This window comes from Aedes albopictus, chromosome 1, assembly GCF_035046485.1.
Source record: "Aedes albopictus strain Foshan chromosome 1, AalbF5, whole genome shotgun sequence".
Lineage (NCBI taxonomy): Eukaryota > Metazoa > Arthropoda > Insecta > Diptera > Culicidae > Aedes > Aedes albopictus.
The window spans coordinates 88542992-88570988 of NC_085136.1; the positions used below are offsets into that span (position 1 = coordinate 88542992).

Here is a 27997-nt window from a genome sequence, read left to right on the forward strand (position 1 = left end):
CCTGAAAGATCTTCCAGAGCAATCCCTGGAGTCCCTTGAGAAATTTCTGAATGTCCACCTGGAGAAAGCCCTGGATGAATTCCTGTAGGAATACTTAGAGAAATTATGAGAGGAATCCCTGGAGAAATTTCTGAAGAAATCTCTTGAGGAATTCCTGGAGAAATTGCTGGACAAATTTCTGAAGGAATCCTTGGAGGAATTTCAAAAGGAATCCCCAGAGGAATTCCTGGAGAAATCCCTGAAGCAATTCCTAGTGGAATCTCTGGAGGAAATCCTGGAGAAACTTGTGGAAAAGTTCCTGGCAGAATCCCTTGAGAAATTCCTCGAGGAATTTTTGAAAGTATACCTGGAGAAATCGCTAGTGGAATTTTTGAAGAAATCCCTGGAGAAATTTCTGAAGGAATAACTGGAGGATTTCCCGGAGGATTCCTGAAGAAATCATTGAAGAGATTCCTAGAGGAATCTCAGCTTGAGTCAAGAGGATTTTTTGGAGGAATCCCTGCATAAATTCTATGAGGATTCCCTGATTCTCTAGAGGGATTCCTGAAGGATTGCCTGGGGAAGTCCCTAGAGAAATCACTGGAGGATTTCCTTGAAGAATCACTGGAGAACCTTCAAAAGGAATCCCAGGAAGAATTCCTGGAAAAATGCCTGGAGGAATCGGGATTTCTGAGAGTTGTTCTTGGGATTCCTAGCAGAGTTTCTCCCAGAATTTCTGCAGGAGTTTTTCACGGGGTTCCTGCTGGGGTACATTCCAGGTTTTTTTTTCCAAGTCTAGACGAATATTTGAAAAGGGCCTATCTGCTTTGCGTTGTTTTTGTCTCTGTAGGGCCCATCTGCATCCACCCACGCACATCAACACATCAGAAAGAGTGTTCTTCAAGCTATCTGTTAAGGGTGTTGATGTGCGTGGGTGGATGCAGATGGGCCCTACAGAGACACAAACATGTTTGTTTACAAAAAGCAGATAGGCCCTTTTCAAATGTTTATCTAGAAGTTTCTCAGCGGACTCCTCCCGGAGATCGTTTGAGATCTTATCCAAAGTTTCTTCGTGAATTGCTCTAAGTGGTTTTCGAACAGTGTCTCTCACGATTTTTGCGAAGTTCTTGTAGAAGGGATTCCTGAAGGAATGCCTGGGGGAGTCCCTAGAGAAATTACTGGAGGATTTCCTTGAAGAATCACTGGAGAACTTTCAGGAGGAATCCCTGAAAGAATCCCTAGAGAAATGCCTGGAGGAATCCCTGGAAGAATTCCTGAGAAAATTCCGGAAGGAGTTTCTAAAAAAAACTGAGGTCTGTACTTCCTCCTCAGAAATCGCTGAAATTTATGAGGAAATCCTTCGAAGAGTACGTAAAGCAACTCTTGGAGGAATCCCTCTAGCAGTTCCTGGAGGAATCCCTGTAGGAGCTCGTGAAGAAACCCCAGGAGGAATCTCGGAAGCAATTTCAAGAGGACTTCCTAAGAGAATCTCTAAACAGTTCCTGGTGGAAATCTTGGATTAATTCCTGGAGAAGTTTCTGAAAGAATTCCAGTAGGAATTCCTAAAGGAACTCCAAGAAGAGTTTTTGGAGGTTTTTTTAATAATCCCTGAATTTAATCCTCAAGGAATCACAGGAGGAATTCCCGGGTGAATCCCTGGAGGAACTCTTGGAGGAATTTCTCAATGAACCCCATGAGGAATCCCGGATGCAATTCCATGAGGAATTGATTAGGGAATCTCAGGAGAGCTTTCTTATCGAATTCCTGGAAGAATTTCTGTAGGAATCCCTGGATAAAGAAAACTAATAAATACATGTCTGCAGTAATTTCTGTACGAATTATTGAAGGAATACTTGAATGGACTTCTAAAGGATTTTTTTGCACAGAATTTTTAACCATTCCTGGATGAATTTTTGAATAATCTCTAGTAAAATTTTCTGAAATAATCTCTGGAAGACATTTCTGCGTAAATACTTCAGATACATAAATCCAGATGGAAGCGTGTCTAGCGAAATTCTGGACAAAACCCTGAAGAAATCTTTGAAGGAATACCTGGAGAAATAACCTCAAGGAGAAATTCCTGAAGAAACCCTCGAAAAAAGCACTGGAACAATCACTATGTTGCACTGCTGATACCAATTTAATATTTTGGCTTCCGATGAATACTTCCATAAAGTTTTTTTTGTTGTTCTTTCGGGATTTCTGAGAGTTGTTCTTGGGATTCCTAGCAGAATTTCTTCCAGAATATCGGCAGGAGTTTTTCACGGGGTTCCTGCTGGGGTACATCCCATTTTTTTTTCAGAGGGGTTTTCCCAGTTTCTCACTGGACTCCTCTCGAAGATCGTTTAAGATCTTATCCAAAGTTTCCTCGTAAATTTCTCCAAGTGGTTTTCCGGGATAACTTTCGAACAGTGTCTCTCACGATTTTTGCGAAGTTCCTGCAGAAGTTCTTCTAGAGAGTTTACGATATTTTTCTTGAATATCCTCGCGGGATGTCACCGGAAGTTTCTCCCAGGATTTGTCTTAGAGGTTTATGGAGTTCCTCCTTAAATATCCTGCCGAGGTTTTTTTTTCAGATATTCAAATAGTTATTCTGTGGATTTCTTCCAAACTACCTTTCGAGTTTTTCCAATAGATATTTGAGGGGTTTCTCACAAGATTTCACCTGGATTCCTTCCGATATTCTCCGGGAATATTTTACAAAGAATTTTGTATGTTATCACAGGAGATATTCCGATAACTCCTGAAAATCCGTGAAAAAAACTCATGGAAAAAAGTCAGGTGAAACTTAAAAAAAAATCACGCGAGAACCTTTAGGAAATTTTTCAGTTTAAACTTATGTAGAAAACCAAAAGCCAAACGCTGAAGAAAGCTCACGGAGTTTCTTGAAAAAATTGCAGGGGAAACTTCTAAAGAAATACTGGAAGGAGTACCTGCAGAAAATTCGTGGAAAACTCAGTAAGAAATCCTTGCAGGAGCTCTGGTAGAAATCTAATAAATAACTTCCAGGAAGATCTACTAGAGAAGTCTCATGAGAAACAGTGGAAGGAATCCCTAAAATTCTTTAAAAGGAATTCCGAGAGAAACTTCTGAAGACATTCTGTGAAAATACCTGCGATATACTGAGAGACTCTTGTGTGGATCTTGCAATCAATCATTGAAGAAATTACACGAAAACTTTGTTAAGCAGGAGGAACATCGAGAAAATCCAACGAGGGACTCTGGGAGCAACACCGAAAGAACTTCTAGAAGGCATTCTGGCAAGGAACCGAAACATTCATGAAAACGGTAGGAATTCAAGACTCTCGGAAGATTCTCAAGAAAAAATTGTTCGAATCTTGAAAAATGCTTTGAATTTCCTGGAAAAATGCGGAAGGAATCCTGTGACAAACTCTAGGGGGAATTTCAAGAGGTATTTCTAAAGTAGTTCTAGTAAGAAACCCTAACTGAATTTCTGGAAAAAAAAGCATTGTAACGGTATTTCTAGCTTGAGTTCAACTACCAAATCGATACCAACAATGTTGTAAAATCAATGAACTTTACTTCCTGAGTAGATCTACAAGTATTAAAGTTCACTACTTGGTATTCAAGTTTTATTATTTATCGGTGGTGAATTTCCCTGAGTATTCCAGGTTTTTCCCTAATAAATAAAATTCCCTGAGAAATCCCGGTTTTTTTAGGTGGTAGACGCCCTGTGTTCAAACATGATTATGGGCAGCTGCACTCTGTTGAAGATATGGGAAGAAAAAGAACCACCTGCTATCTGGCTGGATTGCCTCATTTGCCCTCTCTACAAGGGACACAGACTGGAGTGCGCCAATTACCGAGGAATAATACTCTTCAACTCGCCGTCCAAAACTCTTGAGGAGTCTTTCGTCGTCAAATACTAAACTGGTTTTCATGAGGACCGATCAACGAAGAATCAAATTTTTACTCAATGACGAATTCTAGATAAATTCTGGCGGTACAGCTTGCAGACCCCTCCGTCTCTTAATTGATTTCAAAGCGGCGTACCATTCAAAAGCCAAGAAAATCTCCATTACGAAAAGTTTCTGAACCGACGTGGAGTTGAACCAGTCACTTTCAGCATGGTCATACTGAATACCGATGCCGTTACAGCAGCTATACGGGAATCACGAGCTGTCATCACCACTGGGCTGACTAGAGTGCGCCAGTCTATACATCGACCTAGAGAACAAATTGAACAAAACGGATGAGGAACAAAAACAAAACCTAAATTGAGAGTGGATGAAGTTGCTATTAAAAGTTATTAAAATCATTGAATTTCTATTGTTTAAACTAATAAAATAAGTAAAATTTAGTGGTCATTTACATGCAGTAATATAGTAAGCTATTGCTCTTTAATTTAAAGGTAAAATGTTCAAATAAACCCCAAAAAATTGATATTTTAGTTTAGGTGAACTACACGCGATCATCTGTAGTTTCGGGTACTCCAAAAGCGTTTGTAAACTAGTTTAAACGTTAACTTAGTAAGTATTCTTAACTATAAAAGCTAAATGAATTTGTTAAAGATGCTATTTAAAACTACAGGCTAGTGCTAAACCGTTTTGGGCACTGAATCGAATACGTCTAGCAAAATTGTTTCACGAGGCTAGCAGCGAAACTAAATTTGTAAGTTTGTACAAATAACTCTGGAATCACATAATTACTAAACATCTAATGGAACAATTAAAATTTCAGTTTGAGCCGCTCTTTATAGACTGCTACAAGAAATAAGTGCTGATTCTGCAAAAAATCCGAACAAACTCAAAAAATTTATTCGGATAACCTCAAAACGATGCCGGCAGGCGAAGATTTCACCATGACTGCCTGTGGAGTATGCGAAACGGTTTCAGAAGTAGACGAAGGAATGGTGGCATGTGATTCTTGTAACCGATGGTTCCATTATCGGTGCGTAGGAGTAACAGAAGGAGTTAAAGATGCAAAAAACTGGTTCTGTCCGGACATCAGCTGCCAGAAGTTGGCCAAAAAGCAAGAAGGAAAACCTGCGAAGAACCGGAAGAAGGCTACGTCGGGAAATGAATCGGATAAATCCAGTGTGACTTCTGAAAGCGTAGTACAAACGATGGATCAAAAGTTGAAAGCTCTAGAGAAGGAACGAAGAGCGAAGGAGAGAGAAATGGAAGAAGAACGAGTCCTGAAGGAAAAGAGGATGGAAATGGATCGTTTCCTTAGGGAAAAGGAATTAGCGATTCAAGATGAGCTACGGGAAAAGGAAATGCAGCAGGAAAAGGAACTACTGGAGGCCGCTTTACAAAAGAAGCGGAACTTCCTAGCAAGGGTGAAGGCTATGCGAGAGTCCTATCAAGTTCAAATGGAGAATATCCAGCAGGAGCTTGCCGAAGGAGGAAATCATCTCAACAAACCGAGCGAGTTATGTCCGAAGCGCATCCAGTCCACCGAACGTGCCACCGAATCAGTGCAGGAGCAAAAGGCTTCCGGCTCCACGAAACCCGAAATTTCCCAATCCGAATCGAGTGTATTCTATACACATACACCAGTCCGCAGCTCTGGCATAAAAGGCAAAATCAACAAAGCGGCAGCAGCCGTCGCTGCCGGCTCCAACGGCAAACCAGTCTACGGAAATGATAAGAACGATCTTGACGATTTGGAAGAAGAAGAAGCCCAAAGCAGCGAAAGCGACGAAGATTACCCAGATGAGTCGGACGAAGACCCGGATGAGGAGGAAGAGGAAACGGATGACGAACATACCGAAGATGAGAAAGGAAGATATGCCTTTAAAAACCGTCAAGCAAAGAAGGCAGCGACGGCGGTAGTTCCCCACGGGCTGGGGCCGACTAAAGCACAATTATCTGCACGCAATGGAATCACTAGGAAGCTACCCGTATTCACGGGAAACCCCGAGGAATGGCCCTTGTTCATTGGGAGCTATAATGCTTCCAATACAGCGTGTGGTTTCAGCGATGTAGAGAACTTAGTTCGTCTACAGGAATGCTTGAGAGGACCAGCATTAGAAAGTGTCAGAAGTCAGCTGCTACTACCACAATCGGTTCCCAGAGTCATCAACAAGCTTCGTCAACTATATGGGCGACCTGAACAACTTCTTCATCACCATCTCGACAAGATCAGGAAGCTCGAATGTCCCAAAGCGGATAAACTGTCCAGCTACATACCATTCGGTAATTCCATAGAACAGCTTTGCGACCATTTAGAAGCCGCTGAGTTGACGCAACATCTGGTCAATCCTCTTCTGATTCAGGATTTGGTGGATAAACTTCCAGCGCAAGACAAGCGGGACTGGGTCCGCTACAAGCAGAAGAAGAAGCGAGTGACTTTGCGAACATTCACTGACTTCGTATCCAGAATAGTAGCAGAGGCGTGCGAGGCGAATGTCAACATGGACTTCAAAACCCCGCAGGCATCATCTGGACCCCCCTATCGCGTGAAACGTGAAAAGGGTGCTGTGTTCAACCACTGTTCCTCCGCCGAGACGTCCACAAAGTCTAAAGATCCTTCGAAGCTGAAGCCCTGCAAAGTTTGCCATCGCACAGACCATCGTCTTCGTTATTGCGAGGATTTCAAGTGCTTGCCTGCAGCAGAACGCATAAAGTTGGTCGAGCAGTGGAAGCTTTGCAAAATTTGTTTGAACGACCATGGTAAAGCTCAATGCAAGTTTCAGATTCGTTGCAGAGTAGACGGATGTCTTGCTCGTCACAACACACTGCTACATCCAATTGGGGGACCGTTAGCGATCAACACGCACATGTTAGATGGTGAGGCAGTTTTGTTCCGAATGATCCCGGTCAGTTTGCACTGTGGAGAGCACATTGTGGAAACCCTGGCGTTTTTAGACGAGGGAGCCTCTGTCACTCTCGTCGAGAAAACACTGGTTGACAGACTCGGCGTTCAAGGGACGAGAAACCCGTTGACCATTACTTGGACGGCCGACATTCAACGTACTGAGAAGGATTCCCGGCAAATGAATTTATGGATTTCCACACGAGGTATGGAGGGGAAGATTCTACTGCGAACGGTGCAAACAGTTCCAGAGTTGATGTTACCACAGCAAACGTTGAACGCACCTGCGCTGATGGAAAACTACAAATTTCTTCAGAATTTGCCAGTTGACTCGTACTACAATAAACGTCCAGGAATTCTCATTGGAATTAACAATGTGCATGCGATTGCACCTCTAGAATCCAGACTTGGAACAATTGGAGAACCGATTGCTGTACGCTCTAAGTTGGGATGGACGATTTACGGTCCAAGTCAGAGAACCACAGGTGCACAAAGAGATTTTGTTGGTTGCCATCATGACATTAGCAATCAAGAGCTACACAACGTCCTCAAATCGCATTATGCCCTAGAAGAATCCGTTGTAGCGGTGTTTCAGGAATCAAAGGAGAACCAGAGAGCCCGGAAGATTCTCGAAGAGACGACAGTGCGAATCGGCGACAGATTCGAAACCGGGCTGCTGTGGAATACTGACAGTCCTAAGTTTCCCAATAGCCTACCAATGGCGTTGCGACGGCTGAAACAACTAGAGCACCGTTTGGAGAATATGCCGCAGCTTTACGAAAGCGTACGGAAGCAAATAGTGGAATATGAGCAAAAGGGCTACGCGCATCGTGCCACGCCGGAAGAAATAGCTGAAGCAGAATCATCTGGAGCCTGGTACCTGCCCATCAACGTAGTCCTCAACCCAAAGAAACCTGGAAAAGTTCGTTTGGTGTGGGACGCAGCGGCGTCGGTTCAAGGAGTGTCGTTGAATTCCCAGTTATTGACAGGTCCGGATATGTTAGCTGCCTTACCGTCGGTGATTAATCGTTTTCGCGAACGTCCAGTGGCTTTCGGAGGAGACATCCGTGAAATGTACCACCAGTTGGTGATTCGTAAAGCTGATAGGAGGGCACAGATGTTCCTCTTCAGAAATTCAACCCATGAGAAACCAACGGTATACATGATGGACGTTGCCATTTTCGGTTCCAAGTGTTCACCCTGTCAGGCGCAATACATAAAAAACCGAAACGCAAAGGAGTTCGCGATACAATATCCGGAGGCTGCAGCAGCGATTATTGACAAGCATTATGTGGACGATTACTTCGACAGCACCGATACCGTCGAAGAAGCAACACGGATAGCAAAAGAAGTTGAACTGGTACACTCGAAGGGCGGCTTTGAAATCAGAAATTGGGTTTCTAACTCAAGGGAAGTCCTCCGCAGTTTGGGTGAGAAAAGTGCAGACCAAGCAGTTCACTTCAACCGAGATAAAGAAACTGGTACGGAACGAGTTCTTGGAATAATATGGAACCCCAAGGAGGACAAGTTTTCGTTTTCAACAGAACATCGTGAGGATTTGAAACGATACTTGAGTGGCAAAGAAATACCCACTAAAAGGATTGTGTTGAGCAGTGTTATGGGATTGTTTGATCCACTAGGCCTACTGTCAACGTTCATTATACATGGTCGTGTTTTGATCCAGAACTTATGGCGAACAGGATGTGATTGGGACGAACAGATTGATCAAGCCAGCGAGTTGGAATGGAGAAGGTGGATCGGACGTTTACCCGATGTAGAAGCAGTCAGGATTCCTCGTGCGTACTTTGGAAGGTGGAAATCTACTGAAATTGAGACACTGCAACTGCACGTGTTTACTGATGCTAGTCTGCAAGCGTATGGAAGTGCAGCGTACTTTCGTGCTACAGTTGGAGGCGAAGTTCGTTGTGCCCTCGTAATGGCAAGGGCGAAAGTAGCTCCATTGAAGCGACAATCAGTTCCCCGCTTGGAGCTGATGGGGGCGCTACTCGGAGCGAGACTACTACAATCGGTTATGACGAATCACACCCTTCCCATTCAAAAATGTTACCTATGGACGGACTCACAAACGGTTCTTAGCTGGCTTCGCTCGGATCAGCACAGCTATAAGCAGTTCGTGGCATTTCGTGTAGGGGAAATTCATGAGCTGACAAACTTGACTGACTGGCGGAAAATACCTTCGAAATTCAACATTGCGGACGTTCTAACCAAGTGGGGTAGTGGACCAGATCTCAAGGACGATGGATCGTGGTTCAACGGGCCAAATTTTCTTCAACAAACAGAAGAATACTGGCCAGCCGAGATGCTGCCTGAAGCAAATATCGCGGACGAGAGGAAAGCGGTAGTGCTGGTTCATGGAACGTGTTCTGTCGAACCAGTAATACGAGTAGAATCGTTCTCCAGGTGGATTAAACTGCTCCGAGTTACAGCAACAGTCGTTCGATTCATAAACAACTGTCGGAGAAAGATCGCTAAACAGCCCATACTATGTGCGGAGGCATCAGAAAAGCAGCGTCGACTCATAACAGCAAAGTTTGATGTACTGAAGCGTCCGTTGCTGCAAGAAGAATTGAGAAGCGCCGAATGTATCTTGTGGAAGCTAGCACAACGAGAAGGTTATGCCGAGGAAGTTCGAACACTGAGTAGGAGCGAAGAAAGTGGACCAGGAAAATCAGTTGTGCGTTTGCAGCGATCGAGCACGCTATATAAACTCACACCATTTTTGGACGAAGAAGGAGTGATGCGCATGGGTGGTAGAATGCAGAATTCGACAACAGCCACGTTCAACGAAAAGTATCCGATAATATTGCCGAAAGACCACGAGATAACGGATATGTTGCTGCAGGACTATCATGAAAAGTTTGGGCATGCTAACAGAGAAACAATATTCCACGAAGTTCGCCTGAGGTTCAAGATCCCGAAGTTGAGATCAAGAATCTCACGAGTTGTGAAAAATTGTGTTTGGTGTAAGGTACACCGGTGTAAACCGGCTGTGCCATTGATGGCTCCTCTACCTAAACAAAGGATAACACCAGGTTTGAGGCCGTTTAGCGCAGTTGGTCTCGATTATCTGGGCCCCATCGACGTATCAGTTGGTAGACGATCAGAGAAAAGATGGATCTGTTTGTTTACTTGTCTGGCTATACGTGCAATCCATCTGGAAGTAGTCGATAGTCTGACAACACAGTCTTGTCTTATGGCAATTCGCAGGTTTATCTGCAAACGTGGTGCTCCAGACGAATTCTTTTCCGACAACGGAACGAATTTCAGAGGGGCTTATAATGAATTGAAGAGAACGGTTGAGCGAATTAACAACGAATGTGCTGAAGGAACCACGACTGCTAGAATCAAATGGAATTTTAATCCACCGGCTACGCCTCATATGGGCGGTATTTGGGAGAGGCTAGTGCGTTCGGTTAAGGAAGCATTTCGAGCACTGGATGATGGAAGAAAACTTACCGATGAGATTTTGAAAACAGTGGTAGCGGAAGCGGAAGAGATGATCAATTCGCGACCGTTGACATACATGCCGGATTCGTCGGAAGACAGTGCGCTTACACCCAACCACTTCTTACGAGGAACGGTTAAAGAATCAGACACGATGTTCCAGGACCAAACAGATATGGCAGGAGCATTAAGGGATACGTATCAGCGTTCACAGTTTTTGGCAGAGGAAATTTGGAAGCGTTGGTGTAAGGAATATCTTCCCACAATAAATCAGCGAACCAAATGGTACACCGAACAGAAACCAATAAGGATAGGTGACTTGGTTTTCATCGTAGATGGAAATAATCGGAAGACGTGGATTCGAGGAATCGTGGAGGACGTTCATGCTGGGACAGATGGAAGAATTCGGCGAGCAGATGTCAGAACAGCGAAAGGTGTCTTCAGGCGTGCGGTTGCTAACTTGGCGCGTATGGAAATTAGCGACGGTAAATCCGGAAATTCCGAACCGGAAGCACCGGAGTTACGGGCTGGGGATGTGTCATCACCACTGGGCTGACTAGAGTGCGCCAGTCTATACATCGACCTAGAGAACAAATTGAACAAAACGGATGAGGAACAAAAACAAAACCTAAATTGAGAGTGGATGAAGTTGCTATTAAAAGTTATTAAAATCATTGAATTTCTATTGTTTAAACTAATAAAATAAGTAAAATTTAGTGGTCATTTACATGCAGTAATATAGTAAGCTATTGCTCTTTAATTTAAAGGTAAAATGTTCAAATAAACCCCAAAAAATTGATATTTTAGTTTAGGTGAACTACACGCGATCATCTGTAGTTTCGGGTACTCCAAAAGCGTTTGTAAACTAGTTTAAACGTTAACTTAGTAAGTATTCTTAACTATAAAAGCTAAATGAATTTGTTAAAGATGCTATTTAAAACTACAGGCTAGTGCTAAACCGTTTTGGGCACTGAATCGAATACGTCTAGCAAAATTGTTTCACGAGGCTAGCAGCGAAACTAAATTTGTAAGTTTGTACAAATAACTCTGGAATCACATAATTACTAAACATCTAATGGAACAATTAAAATTTCAGTTTGAGCCGCTCTTTATAGACTGCTACAAGAAATAAGTGCTGATTCTGTAAAAAATCCGAACACGAGCTATACCAAGCGTATAAAGAAAAGGATTCATCCTGCTAATAAAACACGGCAGACTAAGTCGGGCTGGTCACGTCTTAAGGATACCGGAAGAACGGCAAACGAAAATAATATTCACTTTTTGGCTTTCTCGTACACCAAAGTGTACTAAAAGGCTATATGTTCACTCAAAAAACGAATTTTCGATAGAAGGCGCGGAGGGTCAAGTCACATATACAAATCAACACAGTTCGACAAATTGAGATGTTGTCTGTATGTGTGGATGTGAGTATGTCTGTGCGCAAAATAAGTTCACTTACTTTTCAGGCACTTCCTATTGGCTAATTTTTTGGATTATAGCTCGAATCGAACAACAATTCTACCGCGTTGTTTGCTATTGAAAATGGTCCGAATCGGTCAATTCGTTCCGGAGTTATGGCCATTTCAGTGATCGAGACCAGCACCGGCACACATCAAACTGCGGCGATTTTTGTAGCCTTTGGTATGGCTGACAAATTTTATACGAAACTCAACTTCGGAAATTCAAGATGGCAGCCTAGTATTAAATATGGCGTCTGTTTAATAAAGTTTGAGCTCTAAAACCACGCAATATGGGGTATATTTGGTATGGGGAAGATGTCCTAAGTCTAAAAATGGCGACCAGAATATCCAAGATGGCGGTTTAAAATCCAAATGGCTACTCTAATTTCAAGATGGCGGCTGTCTAACGATCAGGCTTGGCATTGGTTACCGTTCATACTCACTTTCAAACCGACCTGAGCATGTATTCGTTTTCACTGCCACACAATCGCAATAGGTCACTGCATGAAAATCTCTCCTTCTCTTTCACTCTCACAGAAATCTTGTAAACAACAAGGCCACGAAACGTCAAAGTCCCATACAAAATCAAAACAGTGCAGTGCCCTATAGGCTCATCAAATCGCCGTACTACGTAGTCAAGATGAAAAAACAAATTGTTTATCGGTTGCGTCGTTACCTCGGGGACTTCAACAGTCACGATTATGTTTTGAATGACGTTTGGAGTTCTCGGCCTATTGAATCGATGGTAATGACGGTCGCGACACTGCGGCAGCAGTCAGTGTGTGGTGTGTCATAGGTCTTTATGACGATTTTTTCGTGACATAACGTCCAAACAAGCAGAAGCGTCACAAAGTCCTAGGAAAAAGGAAAAGAGGATTCTATGACGTATCCAAACTTTTGAACGTTGTTTCAAATAAAAAAAGGATCAGACCGGGAGATTGTGGCTCCAGATGATCCGGCCCTAAGACATACATTAGTTACGCTTCGACAGAAGGAGAGGGAGTTTATTAACGAGTGTATAACATGCAATATACTGGCTATGCAATGATTTACAGTTCAACATTAGAAACCCTACGAAACGAAAAGGTGTTTGTGTTTCAACACGAGTCGTGCCCGGAAAGTCTCATAAGATATACAACTTGTATTGAATATATCAACTAGCTTTCGCAAGTTGTTTAATAATTAACTATTTCCTAGAATATTTCAGGCAATATGATCAATTCTGATTGAATATGTCGTTTTTCCCCACGTTTTTATTGATCTCGCAATTTCTAACCAGCAACGTGCGTTTATCTTAAGTTGGATAAATCATTGAAACTTATTATTCAGAAACATATGAAGTTGAAATAAGCGAATCGCACTGTGTGTCGAGTGCCCGGCCTTTGTGAAAACGCGCTGGTTATACACAACACAAACGATGTTATATCCTCAAACACTGTTGGCGAAGTTTCTCTATAAGCTCCACCACTAAATCAATAGCATAAGTTAGCATTAACGATTCTCCTTTCTTTGGCGTTTCCGAACCTGTAATTCCATCTTAGTAGTATTCACTGCAAGTATCAATCTGCAATATTTGAAAAAATATATAAAATAATGCTAATTACATATAAATTAAACCAACTTTACAAAACGGCATTAACCTAGAACTTAAAGACGGGCACCATCATTCATTGACGGTCAAATGAGCGATGGTCTAGACCAGTGAATCAAAATTCAACCATCGCGCAACAATAATGACAATGTCGCAACCTGTATTTGTTGCGACAAAACAACCCATGCGACATAAGTTTGTCCCAACTTGAAAATAATGGGATTAACATCGTACACCACGAGTTTAGAGATTTTTAAGCCTTGCATTGCGATTTTCGAACGGTAACTTCAAGTCGGTAAACACTGGAACTCTGGCGAAGCTCTACCATCAAACAGTTTCGACTTTGGGTTAGTAATAATTGATTATTCACGAGTTGAAAAGTACGCAACAAATTCAGCTTCCGTTTTGTCTGCAACAAAAAAATTCGAGATCATGTCATTATCTGTCACCAGTAGGGATAAAGACTAATCGTCGCACCTTCTTTGTTGCTGGTTTTGTGCCTCTTTTGTCAGACAATTCTCTTCACTGGTCTAGACGGGTGATGGTTAAATAACGAAAAAAGTCGTTATGGTTACCTATGGTATCTAGGTCGTGTCGATGTGCTTTAGGTAGGTGATGCATGGTTGCTACCATTGTTGGCCACTTCTGGAACATCCAGGTACCCCGAGGGAAACGACAACAAAAGCTAATTACGATCATACAACAAAACATGTAATGTGACCATCATGATTTTTAATTCCTATGTATGTGTTCGTATCAAAAGTGGCCACACTCTTGGTTGTCCATTTCTGAAACTTTCTGGGGCGCCCTGAGGGAACCGATGGCCAGAATCAATTTGGTTCATTCAGTGACGGTTTCATCATGTTTTTCGAGAATATGCTTGTGGTTACTGCTAAAACTTAGAGAAAGCCCTCAAGAGACTGATGGCATTGAACAAACGCGTTCATATGACAAAATGTGGTGTGTAACGCATCTTGGCTAGGACCAGAGAAATATCTGACAGGATAAAATAATGCCTGATGGAACATCCGGAGGATTCCCTTTCAAAATGTTTGAAGGCATCCTCAACGGAATTTCTTGAGAAACGTCCATCTGGGAATTCCTCCGGGTTCTCCTCCTCCAATTCCTCTAGGAGTTTCTCTAAGAGTTCATCCTAAAATTTCTCCTTAAGTAAGTCTGAGAGTTCCTCCCAAAACTTCTCCGGGAATTTCTCCTGTAATTCCGAACAAAGTCCTTCCTGGAACTCTTCTGGGAGTTTCTTCTTGAGTTCCTCTGGAATTCATCCCGGCAGTCCCTTTTAAATTTCACCAGGAGTTTCACGTAGAATTTCACTGTGAGTTTGTCATAAATTTCCCCCGAGAGTTTATGCTGAAATTCTTCCACAGGCAGTTTCTCATGAAATTCCTCCAGGAATTTCCCCAGGAATTCCTACGGAAGATGCTTGTAGAATTTCTTTAGTTCATTCTAGAATTTCTCTGGATGTTCCTTCTGAAATTTCTCCGAGAGTTCATCCTGGAATTCTTCCGGGAGTTCACTCTGAAGTTCACGCGGAAACTCCAACGGTAGTTCGACCTAGAATTTATCTGTGAGTTCGTCATAGTATTCCTCCAGAGTACCATCCGGGAGTTTCCTCTTAGAATTCCTCTTGAAATTCTTCATGGAACTTCCTGGATCCCAAAAATGCTTCAGGAGTTCATCACAGAATTGCTCGTCCGGGAGTTCCTTCAGGAAATCTTCCGGAAGTTCCTCTGGAAGATCGCCTGCAATTTCTCCTGAAGTTGCTTCTGGAATTCTTTCTGGAATTTCTTCTGGAGTCCTTCTAGGAGTTTCTCTGGAGTTAATCTGAGAATTCCTCCCAAAATTCCTCCTTTCTTACCGAAATTTCTCTGAAGGGTCACCCTGGAACACCTTCTGAAATTCCCGCAGGAGTTGCTCGTGAAATTTCTCATTAAATTTCACAGGGGAATCTACTTTTATTTCTTACGGGAGTTTGCCTTAGAATATCTCTAGGAGTTTCTCCTAAAATTCTGGGACTTCCTATTAAAATTCCTTTTGGAGTTCCTCCTCCTCTGAGAGTTCACGCTGGAGCCCCTACGAGAGTTCATCCTGAAATCCTCCGGGAGTAAGTCATAGTATTACTTCGGATTCTCCACTTGAATACTCTCCGCGAGTATCCTCCTGGTACCTCTATGAGAGTTCCTCGAAGATCCTGGAATTCCTCCATGAGTTCGTCATATTATATCTTCGGATGTTCCTCTTGAATACCCTCCTGGAATTCCTTCGAGAGTTCCTCATGAAATGTTACCAGGAGTCCCTTCTGAAATTTCTCTAGGAATTCCTTCTGGCAGATCCTCCGGGAAATCATCAGAGAGTTCCTCTTAGAATTCCTACGGGAATCCTTTCGGTAGTTCCTCCTGAAACTACTTCGTGAGTTCATCCTAGGATTTCACAGGGAGTTTCTCATGATATTCATGCGAGAGTTCATGCTGGAATTTCTTCGGGAGTTCTTTCTTGAGTTTCTTAGGTTATCCTTTTGAAATTCCTCCAGGATTTCCTCGAGGATTTCCTGCGGGAGCTGCTCGTGGAATTTCTCCTAGAAGTTCAACGGAAGTTTCTCCTGAAATTCCCACGGGAGTTTGACCTGGAATTTCCGTAGAAGTTCCCCTGGGAATTCCTCCCAAAATTCCTATGACGATTTCTCCTAGAATTCCTTCGGTAGTCCTTCCTGTAATACCTTCGAGAGTTTGTAAGAATATTTCTTCAAATGTTCCTCTGATTTTTCGGATCCTGGGGGGCCTCTCTAGCAACACCAAAGTTAAGGAACTTCTGGGAGATTCCCTGGTCTTGTTCCTGGAGAAACCCCTATCAAAAGTCGTTAAAAATAATTTGTGGCGCTAGTGATTTCTGACAGATGCTGTGCCAGTTATTTTTCCAGAAGCTCCACCACAGGGTTGTTAACGTTAATCAACGATTAACGCCGTTAACGTTAATTTTCGTCCGAATCAACGTCAACGGCGTTGCGTTAATTTTCTAACCAGTTAACGTTAACGTCAACGGAATGCGTTAAATTAACGTCAACGAATGCCGTTAATTTTTGCGTTAATTGATGTGGTATGCTTTGTGATCTGTGTGACATTTGTGGTTTTTTTTTCAATTTTTGGGTAGATTATTATTTGTGTTTGACAAGATTTTTTTCTCATTACTCACTAGCAAGAAATTTTTTTTTAGGAACTTGTGCGCCGGCATTTGACCAACAGTCTCATAATTGAATCTATATTGTCCACGTCAAGAACCTGCAAAATGCTTTGCCGACTTACTCAGGAAGCGTGAGTTTATGCTTCGGAAGGAATGGTGTTGGTGCATTATGCACCTTCAGCTGTGAAACTGAGCGCGCTTGTTATGCAATACACCCAGCGCGCTCGTCTTTGGGACTGGAAGTGCCCAAAGCGCTCTAATTTCGTCCATGACTATCCCCCGGTGTTTTTTAGGCTATCCACAAGTTGTTAGTGGACAATTATAAAACGTGACTCATCTTAAGTAGCTATTGAGTTGATCACAGTAGCCATCCATGCAAATGTCAAAAATTTTCCCAGCAAAATATAATAGTCCATTTTACGAGCCGATTTTATGAATGAATTTTGACAGGAGGTAGCGTCCAATAATCCGTGAAAATCAATATCATCATCAACATTGTTGTCACTTCGTAAAATGGATCATTGTCAGTGTTTCATCTGCTTGTTTAACCCGACGTCTCTACTAGACAGAAATGTCTTGCCATTTGGCTGGACAGATGTCTCATGACAGAAATGTTCTCTCGCTGTTTGCATGGAAAGCAGCGGTGTTGATCATTTCTGTTACGTTCATTCTTTCTGGCAGCAATGTCGCAAGACATTTCTGTCTAGTGGAGACGTGGGGTAAGATATCACATAAATCACAGACCAATAGATGTGATACTAACGAAATTTCAATCTCATATATCTCAGGATCCTGATTACTTAGAGAGTTGGTGTCTTCGGCAAAGTTGTATGGCTGGTCAAGGACTAACCGATAATAAGCCTTATGTTTCCAAATTACACCGCTAGGCGGTGCTAGTGAGCTAACAAATTTTGTTTTTCATATATATCAGGAAAATTTGCAAAAAATTGCAACTAGCGCCGCCTAGCTGCAGAAACTTGAACCAAACGATAATTATTCTGAAAGCCCTTGATCTACCAAACATTTTTGCCGAAGACACCATCTTTCTAAAAAATCAGAATGCTAAGATATGTGAAATGTAAAATTTGTACGCTCTCTAGCGCCGCCTAGCAGTGAAATCACGAATCATACGGCCCATATTCGGAAAGCCCTTGACCAGCTAAACAACTTTGCCGAAGAAACCAACTCTCTAAGTAATCAGGATCCTGAGATACATGGGATGGAAATTTTGTCAGTGTTGCATCTGCTTGTCTAAGATATCACATAAATCACAGACATATAGAGGTGACACTAACGAAATTTCAATCTCATCTATCTCATGATCCTGATTACTTGGAGAGTTTGTGTCTTCGGCAAAGTTGTTTGGCTGGTCAAGGACTAACCGATAATAAGACTTAAGATTCAAAATTCCACCGCTAGGCGGCACTAGAGAGCATCCAAATTTTAAATTTCGCATATCTCAGCATCCTGATTTTGTAGAAAGATGGTGTCTTCGGCAATATTGTTTGGTAGATCAAGGGCTTTCAGAATAACTACCGTTTGGTTCAAGTTTCTGCAGCTAGGCGGAGCTAGTTGCAATTTTTTGCAAATTTTCCTGATATATATGAAAAACTAAATTTGTTAGCTCACTAGCACCGCCTAGCGGTGGAATTTTGAAACATAAGTCTTATTATCGGTTAGTCCTTGACCAGCCAAACAACTTTGCCGAAGACACCAACTCTCTAAGTAATCAGGATCATGAGATATATGAGATTGAAATTTCGTTAGTGCTACATCTATTGGTCAGTGATTTATGTGATATCTTAGACAAGCAGACGAAACACTGACAAAATTTCCATCCCATATATCTCAGGATCCTGATTACTTAGATAATTGAATTGAGAACAATCTGAATTATTTGATTTTGCACACCTTTCCGACAAATTTACCAAAATATTTGGTTGGACACAAGTAGATTTACTTAAATGTACAGTCTAGTATCAATTAAATATGTACTACAATTAACGTAAAATTAACGGAGTCGTTAACGTTAAATCAACGCTCCGCGTTAACGTTAACGTTGACCAACGCTTCCAAAAAATCAACGGAAAAATCGTTGATCGTTACAATTAACGTTAACGAATTAACGTAACGGCGTTAATCGTTGATTAACGTTAACAACCCTGCTCCACCATGTATCATTCCATGAGTTTCGTAAAGGATTGTGCGTAGTGTTTCACCAGGGATTTTTCTGAAGATTCACTAGTAATTTATCTTGAATTCCACCACTAACTGCTCCAGAAGTTCAGCTAGAAGTTCTTCCAGAAATTTCTCCAACAGTTCCGGAGGGTATTCTTCGTGGTGTTTATCAGGGATTTTTCCTGCAAATCCATCAGGGGTTGCTTTTAGAGTACTGCTTCATTCCCCAAGCATAATTTTTCTAGACTAAATCGGTGATTCTAGAACCCAGTAGGGCCAAAGTTGTGTTCAAAATTGCGTTATATTGGTTTCCGAGATGTTTGAAAAAAAAATGTCATATTTTGATATCTAACCCAAAAAATACCAAAATACGACATTTTTTTTCAAATATCTCAGAAACCAATAGAGATATCGCAATTTTGAGCACAAATTTGGCCCAATTGGGTTCTAAATTCACCGATTTAGTCTAGAAAAATTATGTTTGAAAATTTAGTTTGAAATGTTTTTTAAAGATTTTCTCTAAAAAAATCACCTTAATCCTTTGCGCCACCTCTAAAGATCAACCAAAATCACTCATTTTTGTACAGCTTACTTATTTCGACTAGTAGATCGATTTCCATTTGGGAAATCATATCCCAGAGAGATTTTTAAAAATGAGCCCCACCCTAATGTTCCGGAACCACAATTGGACCAAAATATGCAACTGATATTATCCGGAGTGCTGTTGACTTCTGATTTGCGGCTTCCGAATAAATATCGGGTGCAAAGGTATTCTTGGATGACAATGACTTTGCTTTCCGTAAGGAACTCGGGTTGATTCCGGCCCTCTAGCTGGCCAGGGTGAGGCCGCCGGCCAATGAGACCCCCATCAATCGATTCAGCACACTTTTTCCAAGCGAAAATGGTCTCAGCCGTTGGCAGATCCCGTTACCCAGCTGAGAAAATGAATTTGGTTGTGTTTCGGGTTCAATTTTTCCCACTGTGCAGCGGGGGTAAAAAAAAGAGTACTGCAGGTGATTACTGCTGCAATTCCTCTCAAAATGTCTTTAGAAATTCCGCCATACAGGAACTCCGCTAAGAAATTCATACAGAAACTCCGCTAAGGACTCCTCTAAAAGTTACGCAAATTACTGCTCTTGAATTCCATCTGGTTTTTTTTTAAGAGATTCATCTAGGAGTTCCGCAAGGGCAATGCACTGCATCTAGATTATCTCTGCCAGACATTTATTCAACAATTCCAACAGAGATTTCCTCAATATATAAGTCAGAGATTCCTCAAATATTTTGCCAGACGTTTCTCGAGAAATTCCGTTGAGGATGCCTTCAAACATTTTGAAAGGGATTCCTCCAGGAATTACGCCAGGGAATCCTCCGGAAGTTCCATCAGGCATTATTTTATCCTGTCAGATATTTCTCTGGCCCTAGCCAAGATGCGTTACACACCACATTTTGTCATATGAACGCGTTTGTTCAATGCCATCAGTCTCTTGAGGGCATTCTCTAAGTTTTAGCAGTAACCACAAGCATATTCTCGAAAAACATGATGAAACCGTCACTGAATGAACCAAATTGATTCTGGCCATCGGTTCCCTCAGGGCGCCCCAGAAAGTTTCAGAAATGGACAACCAAGAGTGTGGCCACTTTTGATACGAACACATACATAGGAATTAAAAATCATGATGGTCACATTACATGTTTTGTTGTATGATCGTAATTAGCTTTTGTTGTCGTTTCCCTCGGGGTACCTGGATGTTCCAGAAGTGGCCAACAATGGGGGCCATGTCTAGCATCGATACAACCTCAACCATATTTATTAAAAATCATGAAGGGAGATCCGTCGCATGACACATTTTTCTGTTAGAATATAATTATCCTCTAATGTCGGTTCTTCAGGGCATCCCGGAAGTTTCGGAAGTGGCACATTGGAACCATGCAGTAACAAGTGCAGTAACAAGTGAATTGACGAAAAATCATAAAAAAAGAGCAGTGGTGTTTTTTTTCATGTTTTGCTAAATAAACGTAATTGACCCCTATCACCGGTTCTCCAGGTTGTTTCAGGTCATCCCGGATGTTCCCGGAGTGGCCAGTGGTGACCATGTGGTCAATGATTCATCTTGACATCAGCTAATCATGCCTTACAAATGGCTAAATTCATAACTGTAGTCAAGTCAGGTTTCATAATCTTGCAAGTAGGAGCCCGAACGCGCGCATGCCGCCACCCACGAACCACGCGTTGATAATTTCAATCAAAGCCACCCAACCCACCTGGGTGCACCTCAGTAAAACCAGCAAAATTTTTCTAAGTCCAAATCGTAAACAACAAGGCCACGAAACGTCAAGGACTTAAAAGAATTTTCCCTAGCAACCGCGGCGTGCAGTGCCCTATTGGCGACGCATTACATGGGCAGAACCGTAGCATGCTTGTGAACTTCATGACTAATGCCAAGCCTAACGATGTTTAGGCCCTAAAACCATGCAATATGGGTATTTTTGGTATGAAGAAGATGTCTGGAGTCCAACAATGATGACCAAAATATCCAAGATGGCGGTCTAAAATCCAATATGGCTACTCGAAATTCAAGATGGCAGCTGTTTAATGAAAGTTTAGGCTCTAAAACATTGCAATATGGTATGGCGAAAATGTCCAAAAATGGAATATCCAGAATATTCAAGATGGCGGCTGTTTAATGGAGGTTAAGGCTCTAAAATCATGAAATATGAGTATATTTGATAGTAGAAAATGTCCGGTGTTCAAAAACAGCGACCGGAATATCGAAAATGGCGGCTGTTTAATGGAGTTAAAGGCTGTATAATCTTTCAATATAGGTATATCTGGTATGTGGAAGAAGTCTGTCCAAGATGGCGGACTTAAATCCAAAATGGTAGCTGAAAATTCAAGATTGCGGCTTTTCGAAAATGGGGTTTCGAAGGCACCATCACCACTAGGTGGAATAATTAGGGTTTTTATTGTTGTTGTATACGGTTTCTCATAACTTCATGATCAACAAAAAAGTAAGGACCCACAGAAACCGATTGAGAATGTCTGTTTTAAGTGGCTTCAATGCTAACAAATTAATAACATCTACCGCCGATCGGATAGGCGAAGGCACAGGGACGACGGTATCATAGTCTTATACAGCTATCACGCAAAGCAACTAAAGACAACAGGGAACCGAAATTAACACACGGCGATGGTGTGGTGACGACGATGACTACACAGCACAGGTAACACCAGAGAAGGAGCCCGTCCCGTCAGGGCGCGAGCGTCACACATTTATCTTCGTTATACAGATACGACAAACGCTGATGTTTGATAAGAAACAGATGGACGTTGCGATTGATAACGGAGCCTTGAAACAATGGGCCTTCCTGGAGTAATTTCGAAGGCAATTTGCAAATTGGATCGTTTCGAATTCGAGTTCAATTGGGTTCATCATTGTATACTTTATCGAGGCGCGCAGATAACCATGGAGCTCCTGTCCATGTATTTATGATGATGGTTCAAAATATCTGAACGTCCGCCCTTGACACATATGGCATCTCATTCAATAATCTACTGTTGCGAAGTCAGTTGTGATCATTCCGGTTTAGTTACGCACGACGATACCGGCACCGGCGCTATTTGGTCCTACAGTATGTTGAAAAATTAACCGTGCAGTGATTTTTCTACTAACATATATTCATTCTACTTGTACACAAGTAGAATTTTACGTATATTTTCAGTGAAGTTAAAAAGTGTTCAAAAATTGAATGTTGGATAAAAAACGAAAGGGAATAGATAAATTACACTATATGTAAACTATAAGTAAACTTGTAGGATGGAATCTTACGATGGAAACAACTATAGCAAATTTTTAAACATAAGAAAATATTGGGTTCGTTGATAAAAAAAAACACTGCACGAACAATTTTCCGACACACCGTATGTCTCCGATCGCGTTAACGATATAACTTCTTCTGATTTCGCACCAACAAACCGCAACGCACGAGTTCAATTTCGAGCTCACGTGACTTTGAGTCATTTCTTCCAAGTGGGCCCCAGCAGCAGAACCAATTCCAACAAATTGCGATCCACAATTTCACTAAATCAGCACCGCCGCGCACTCAACACTCCAGGGCGCGCGGCACAGAAAACTAAAAATCCAACCGTTGATTTTGGATTTCCTTATCACGGCCGAAGGCATTTACACACGTCTTCACTGAGCGCGCCTAGCATCCTAGAAGAGGCGGCTTCCCGTATCTTCTCAGTCAACAAAACAGAAACGGATGACTTCACCGGCGACGACGAGCAGAGCAAATAAGGCGCCTACCGAACACAACACATAGGAAGTCAGTCCCTCAGCTCTAGCTCTAGCTCTGGAGTACCGCACAACGAGCAGTGTGTCGTCTTTTCCACGCGACGGTCGTAAACATACTAGATTTCGTCGAGCGAGCCGACCGACGACGACTCGGAGACTGGCACAACAGCCAGGCGTTGTAATAGAGCGCGGCTACAGTAGCGCCCAAGTGAAACAACTCACCATAAAATTGATAAAGCTTATCTCTGCCAAAATACTTTATTTCGTTTCTTTTTATGATGCACCTGCCGCCTGAGAAGATTGAACAGGTGAGCTCGTTTCATGTCATGTTGAAAATTCTGCTCTTTCCATTTTCGCCATCAAAATCGTCATAAGTATCTTCTCAGATAGAAAGATGGTGGAATATCTAAAATACAGTGTACTCTGTGTATCATCGCCTTTGGCGTTTTCCAATCTATACCGAACTGGATTTATTGCTGCTGATCTTTTTTTGTGCTGTGATGGTAAAGAGTTTAATCTTGCCTTTCGTAAGGGGCATTTCTATTTAGGAAACCTTCTAAACTCGGTGTAAAAAAGAAATAGCTAATTCGCGTGTCATGCCTCGAGCATGTGTACTTGTCAACAACGCAATCATTGCTACACTCATCGCTGAACTGACCACTAGAGATGTATGTGCTATTCCAATCGAAGTATCTATTGGAAACCTCAACAGGAAATACGTCTAATGTTCGGTTTATTTACCGCATGATGGACCATCCCCTACGGATGCTTTCAAATAAGTCTTCGCATACTGCACTTCAAAAGGCCTTAAGCTAATTGTTGGCAGTGATAATGCTCAGCATATCATCTGGGGCAGTTCAGACATTAACTTGAGAGGCTCGAGTTGGATGAGATACTTAAGTAGCACAGAGCTTGGATTACTTACCATAGACAACCGCACAACCTTCATGGTATCTGCTAGAGAGGAAGTGTCAAACATAACGCTTTGCTCTAGCAGAATTAGTCATGAGCTGACCAATTGGCATGTGTCAGATGAAGAATCTTTATCTGACCATCGCTACATCTTGTTTGAACATGTAAATGTTACTTCGCAAACTTTGCGTTTCAGGAATCCCCGGTCAACCAACTGGGATCTCTTTACCGATTTGGTTGCAGCCAAATTTCATGGATACTCACCATCAATTGACACTCCAAGTGATTTAGATGATGCCGTTGATACTACAACGGCCTTCATCATGGAAGCTTTTGAAGAAGCCTGCCCACTGCGGTCTGCGAAAACCACAAGAGGAACCCCTTGGTGGAACTCCGATCTGGCGAAGCTCAGAAAACAGTGCAGAAAGAGTTGGAACAGACGACGTTCGGCTGGATCGGAGGCTTTCAGGTCGGCTCGCAGCTCTTCGGTTTGCTGAACGGGCTAGAAAAACCTTTGTACGAAATGTTTCCAGTTTGAGTGAAGTCAGTCGGTTAAACAAAATCCTTGCGAAATCTAAGGATTTCCGAGTGAACGAATTTCGTTTGCCTAATGGCGATCTGCCTTTCTCTAAAGAGGAAGTTCTGGAAGGCTTATTCAGGCCACACTCCCCTGGATGTGTGGATGTTACATCTTCGGATGAACCTGATGTCTTTTCTTGTAGTTATGATTCTCTGGCCTCGGCTCGGAGTATTGAGTGGGCACTTAATAGCTTTGTTCGAATCTCCTGGAGCAGATGGGATTTATCCTATTCTGATTCAAAAGGGATTTGATTATTTCAAACATGTTTTGAAAAATATACTTGTTTGCAGTTTTGCTACAGGGTATATTCCCAAATCTTGGCGGGATATTACTGTAAAGTTTATTCCGAAAGTGGGTCGTGCGTCGTATGAAGGAGCAAAGAGTTTCGGACCTATCGGTTTTACCTCTTTTCTTCTGAAATGCTTAGAACGCATTGTCGATCATCACATCCGTGATGTTCATCTGGCCAGCGTGCCTCTTCATGTGAACCAACATGCCTACCTATCTGGTAAGTCCACTGTGGCTCTTTTACACAAGGTTGTTTACGATATCGAGAAAGCATTCGCTCAAAAGCAATCCTGTTTGGGTGTTTTCTTAGATATCGAGGGTGCCTTTGACAACGTGCCTTTCGATGCCATATTGGAAGCCGCACGGGGTCATGGTATATCTCCAATGATTTCCAATTGGATTCACCAAATGCTCAATAAAAACCGGCATCTCTTCTCGACATTGCGTCAAGCAGCGATTAGGAAATTTAGTGTTTCTGGATGCTCTTAAGGGGGAGTCTTATCACCACTTTTGTGGAATCTTGTAGCAGATACGCTATTGAGGCAATTCAATAATAGCGGTTTTCCTACCTATGGTTTTGCCGACGACTACCTAACATTGTTAGTCGGTATGTGCATCAGCACACTTTTCGACCTAATGCAAAACGCTCTTCGGGTAGTTGAGGGTTGGTGTCACCAATATGGCCTTTCGGTTAATCCGAGTAAAACATCTATTGTTCTTTTTTACGGAAAGGCGAAACCGAGATGGCGTTCGACCTTTGCGTCTTTTTGATTCTGAAATCGATGTGACTGAACAAGTAAAGTACGTTGGAGTCATTCTTGATTCTAAGCTTTCCGGGACACCTCACATTGAGTTCAGAATCAAGAAAGCTTGTATGGCCTTCGGCGAACCTTTGGTACAACTTGGGGTCTAAAACCCAAGTATATCAACTGTTGTTTGACCAATATTGGCTTATGGATGTCTTGTGTGGTGGCAAAAGAGTAAAATGAGAACGGTCCAATCAAAGTTAGGCCATTTCCAAAGGATGTGCCTAATGGCGATGTCTGGAGCGTTCTCTTCAGCTCCCACGGCAGCACTCGAAGCTCTCTTTGACGTTGCTCCACTACACATTCATCTCAAACAAAAAGCACTTTCTTGCACTTACCGTCTACGGGTACTCGGTCTACTAGAGGAAACTTCTATGAACCGCACATCAACACACACCTCGTTGTTCCCACTTTTGGCGAATTGGGACAAAATTGTCCTTACTCCAAGTGATCTTACAATTGCTTATAATTTTCCATATAGGACATTTTCCACGAAATTCCCTTCCCGGGAAGAGTGGACATCTGGATATCTGGAAAGAAGTATTTCAGACGGCATCGTATGTTACACTGATGGCTCCCTTCTCGAAGGTCGAGCAGGTACTGGTGTTTATTCTCGTGAGCTAAGGCTGTATCAGTCTTACTCACTTGGTAGACACTGCACCGTTTTTCAGGCCGAAATTTTTGCTCTTATGTGCGGAGTACAATCAGCACCTTAGCAGTAAGTAATGGGCAAAGTGATATACTTGCCTAAAACTTCTAAACACAATTATTTCGTTGGTATGGGAATGTTGTGACTATTATAATCGATTTAATTTGAGTCTATGTCATTTGCACTGTTATAACGGGTTAAAACCAAATATATTTATTGCCGTATATGCCGGTGAAGAGAAAGATTCAGAGAGCCGCCATGCTGCTAAACCGTCGATTCTCACTCTTAAAAATAAATGTGATTGCTCATGGTCCCACTTGCTTCTGAAGCATATGTCGGCCAACCAAGGCATACAGCTACCGCTCTGTGTTGAAAAGCGCCGCCGGTCAAAGAGTAGTAAATTTTGCTTCATTTGGGGGAAAACGCTTCATTTTTCAAGTACTGCATGATCCAATCTTCCCACAAATGATTGAATGGAGAATGGAGGAGAGTTACGCGATTGTGTTGGTTCAATGTGAAAAATGTAACCACTGGTTACATCCAGTGTTGCGAAACTCATGCTCATGAGTAAAAAAATACTCACTCACCTTACTCTTTTGTGAGTAATGCTCACGCTGTGAGTTACTCACGTACACGGAGAAATCAAACTACCTAATTTTTGGGTCGATTTTACTCAAAGCTGAGTATATCGAATAAACTAGTTACCCAAAATTAGGTTGTTTTCCCTCTTTCCCTCACCGATGTTGTCAAAAACAAACAGAGATGCATCTACCCAACGGGGGTCCTTGAGCCCAATAAGCCAATTTTGGGTAAATGCAGGTTTACTCAAATTTGGGTTGAATGAGGGTGGGTCTTGGGTTGAATTTACTTACTCTTAAGTAAATGTTTTTGCTGGAGGTGAAGGCAATTTACCTAGTGTGAGTTTAATCGATTTACTCAAATTTGGCTTATTGGGCCGAACTATGGGATTGCGTCAAAAGAACTCAATTTTGGGTAGTTTGGCGGTTCCGTGTATGAGTATACTCATTTGTGAGTATGATCTCGTTACTCACTTGCGAGTATTACTCACTTGTGAGTAATACTCACACGAGAGTATGACGTCATTACTCACGCGTGAGTTACTCATTTTACTCACGGTGAGTTTAGTGAGTAAGTTATGTTTGTTGGTTTGAAGTAAAGTTTTCGTTTGTTCTACACTGCAATAGTGATTATTTATATACTAGGCAAAGTTTTCGAGGAAAGGTGGGTCTGTTCGAGAGCTTTGGCACCATAGGCTAAAAATTCTTATTGTTTACCTACGCATGCAAAGGAATAACATCAATAAGGAAATCTCTATGTTTCGCTTCTCTTTGTTAAGGGTATAACTTTTTTTCGCATACGTCGGTCCTTTTGCGGTCTCCAACAAAGTAGGATCGTTCAATTACAGCGTCTCTTAGCTTCAAACGTTTAAAACTTTTCTTTTCTGCATACGTTTGGTCGCGATGAGGGGACAGCCAAAATGGTAAACACAGTGTAAATACTACTTAACAAAGTTTCATGACGCCAAGCAGTCAGTAGTGTGCGGTAGTTTGGCAGCAGCAAAGCTTCGCGCGCTGGCTTTGCTAGATTTTTGCGATTTTTTTTTTCTTCTCTCGGCGGGGCTCCGACGACGGGACGAAGTGTGCGGTGGACGCGTCGTGGCTCGAGTCGGTTCCGAATTTTTCGCTTCCCGTCGGCGCTAGTTCCCAATACACTTTTAGTGGATAATGATTTTTTTTTTGCATTAACACAAAAGAGTGAAAAATGTTAGTTCGGGCTCGCCGGTCGAGAAAAAACA

At 42.2% G+C, this 27997-nt stretch overlaps 2 protein-coding genes across 17 annotated transcripts in view; one reads left to right on the forward strand and one right to left on the reverse strand.

Moving 5' to 3' along the window:
* LOC134283950 (inositol hexakisphosphate and diphosphoinositol-pentakisphosphate kinase-like) overlaps nucleotides 1-23053 on the reverse strand; it is a 78902-nt gene extending 55849 nt beyond the window's left edge. For 12 of the 13 annotated variants that reach the window (XM_062844987.1, XM_062844980.1, XM_062844986.1 and 9 more), the window contains exon 1: nucleotides 22618-23047. The gene's annotated coding sequence lies outside the window, so the exon portion shown is untranslated. Of the gene's footprint in view, nucleotides 1-22617 lie in introns of all 13 variants that reach the window. The other variant, XM_062844973.1, reaches the window with a different exon arrangement.
* On the forward strand, nucleotides 961-27980 carry LOC115254910 (uncharacterized). Of its 4 annotated transcripts, none has more exons than XR_009996107.1 (2): nucleotides 961-12180; nucleotides 12294-27980. XR_009996107.1 is itself a non-coding variant. In XM_062844988.1 (2 exons), the coding sequence occupies exon 2, from the start codon at nucleotides 4778-4780 to the stop codon at nucleotides 10778-10780; it is 6003 nt and encodes a 2000-aa protein (XP_062700972.1). In that variant the 5' UTR covers nucleotides 961-4611; nucleotides 4681-4777; the 3' UTR covers nucleotides 10781-27980. The 4 variants fall into 4 exon arrangements, 2 of the variants coding, with proteins under 2 accessions (XP_062700972.1, XP_062700973.1); XR_009996108.1 differs by having other exon boundaries at nucleotides 961-11109; nucleotides 11171-27980; XM_062844988.1 differs by having other exon boundaries at nucleotides 961-4611; nucleotides 4681-27980.
* Nucleotides 27981-27997: the final 17 nt, after the last annotated feature.

Coding starts and splice junctions, on each gene's coding strand:
- LOC115254910 (XM_062844988.1), top strand. CDS start 4,778: ATGCCGGCAGGCGAAGATTTCACCATGACTGCCTGTGGAGTATGCGAA.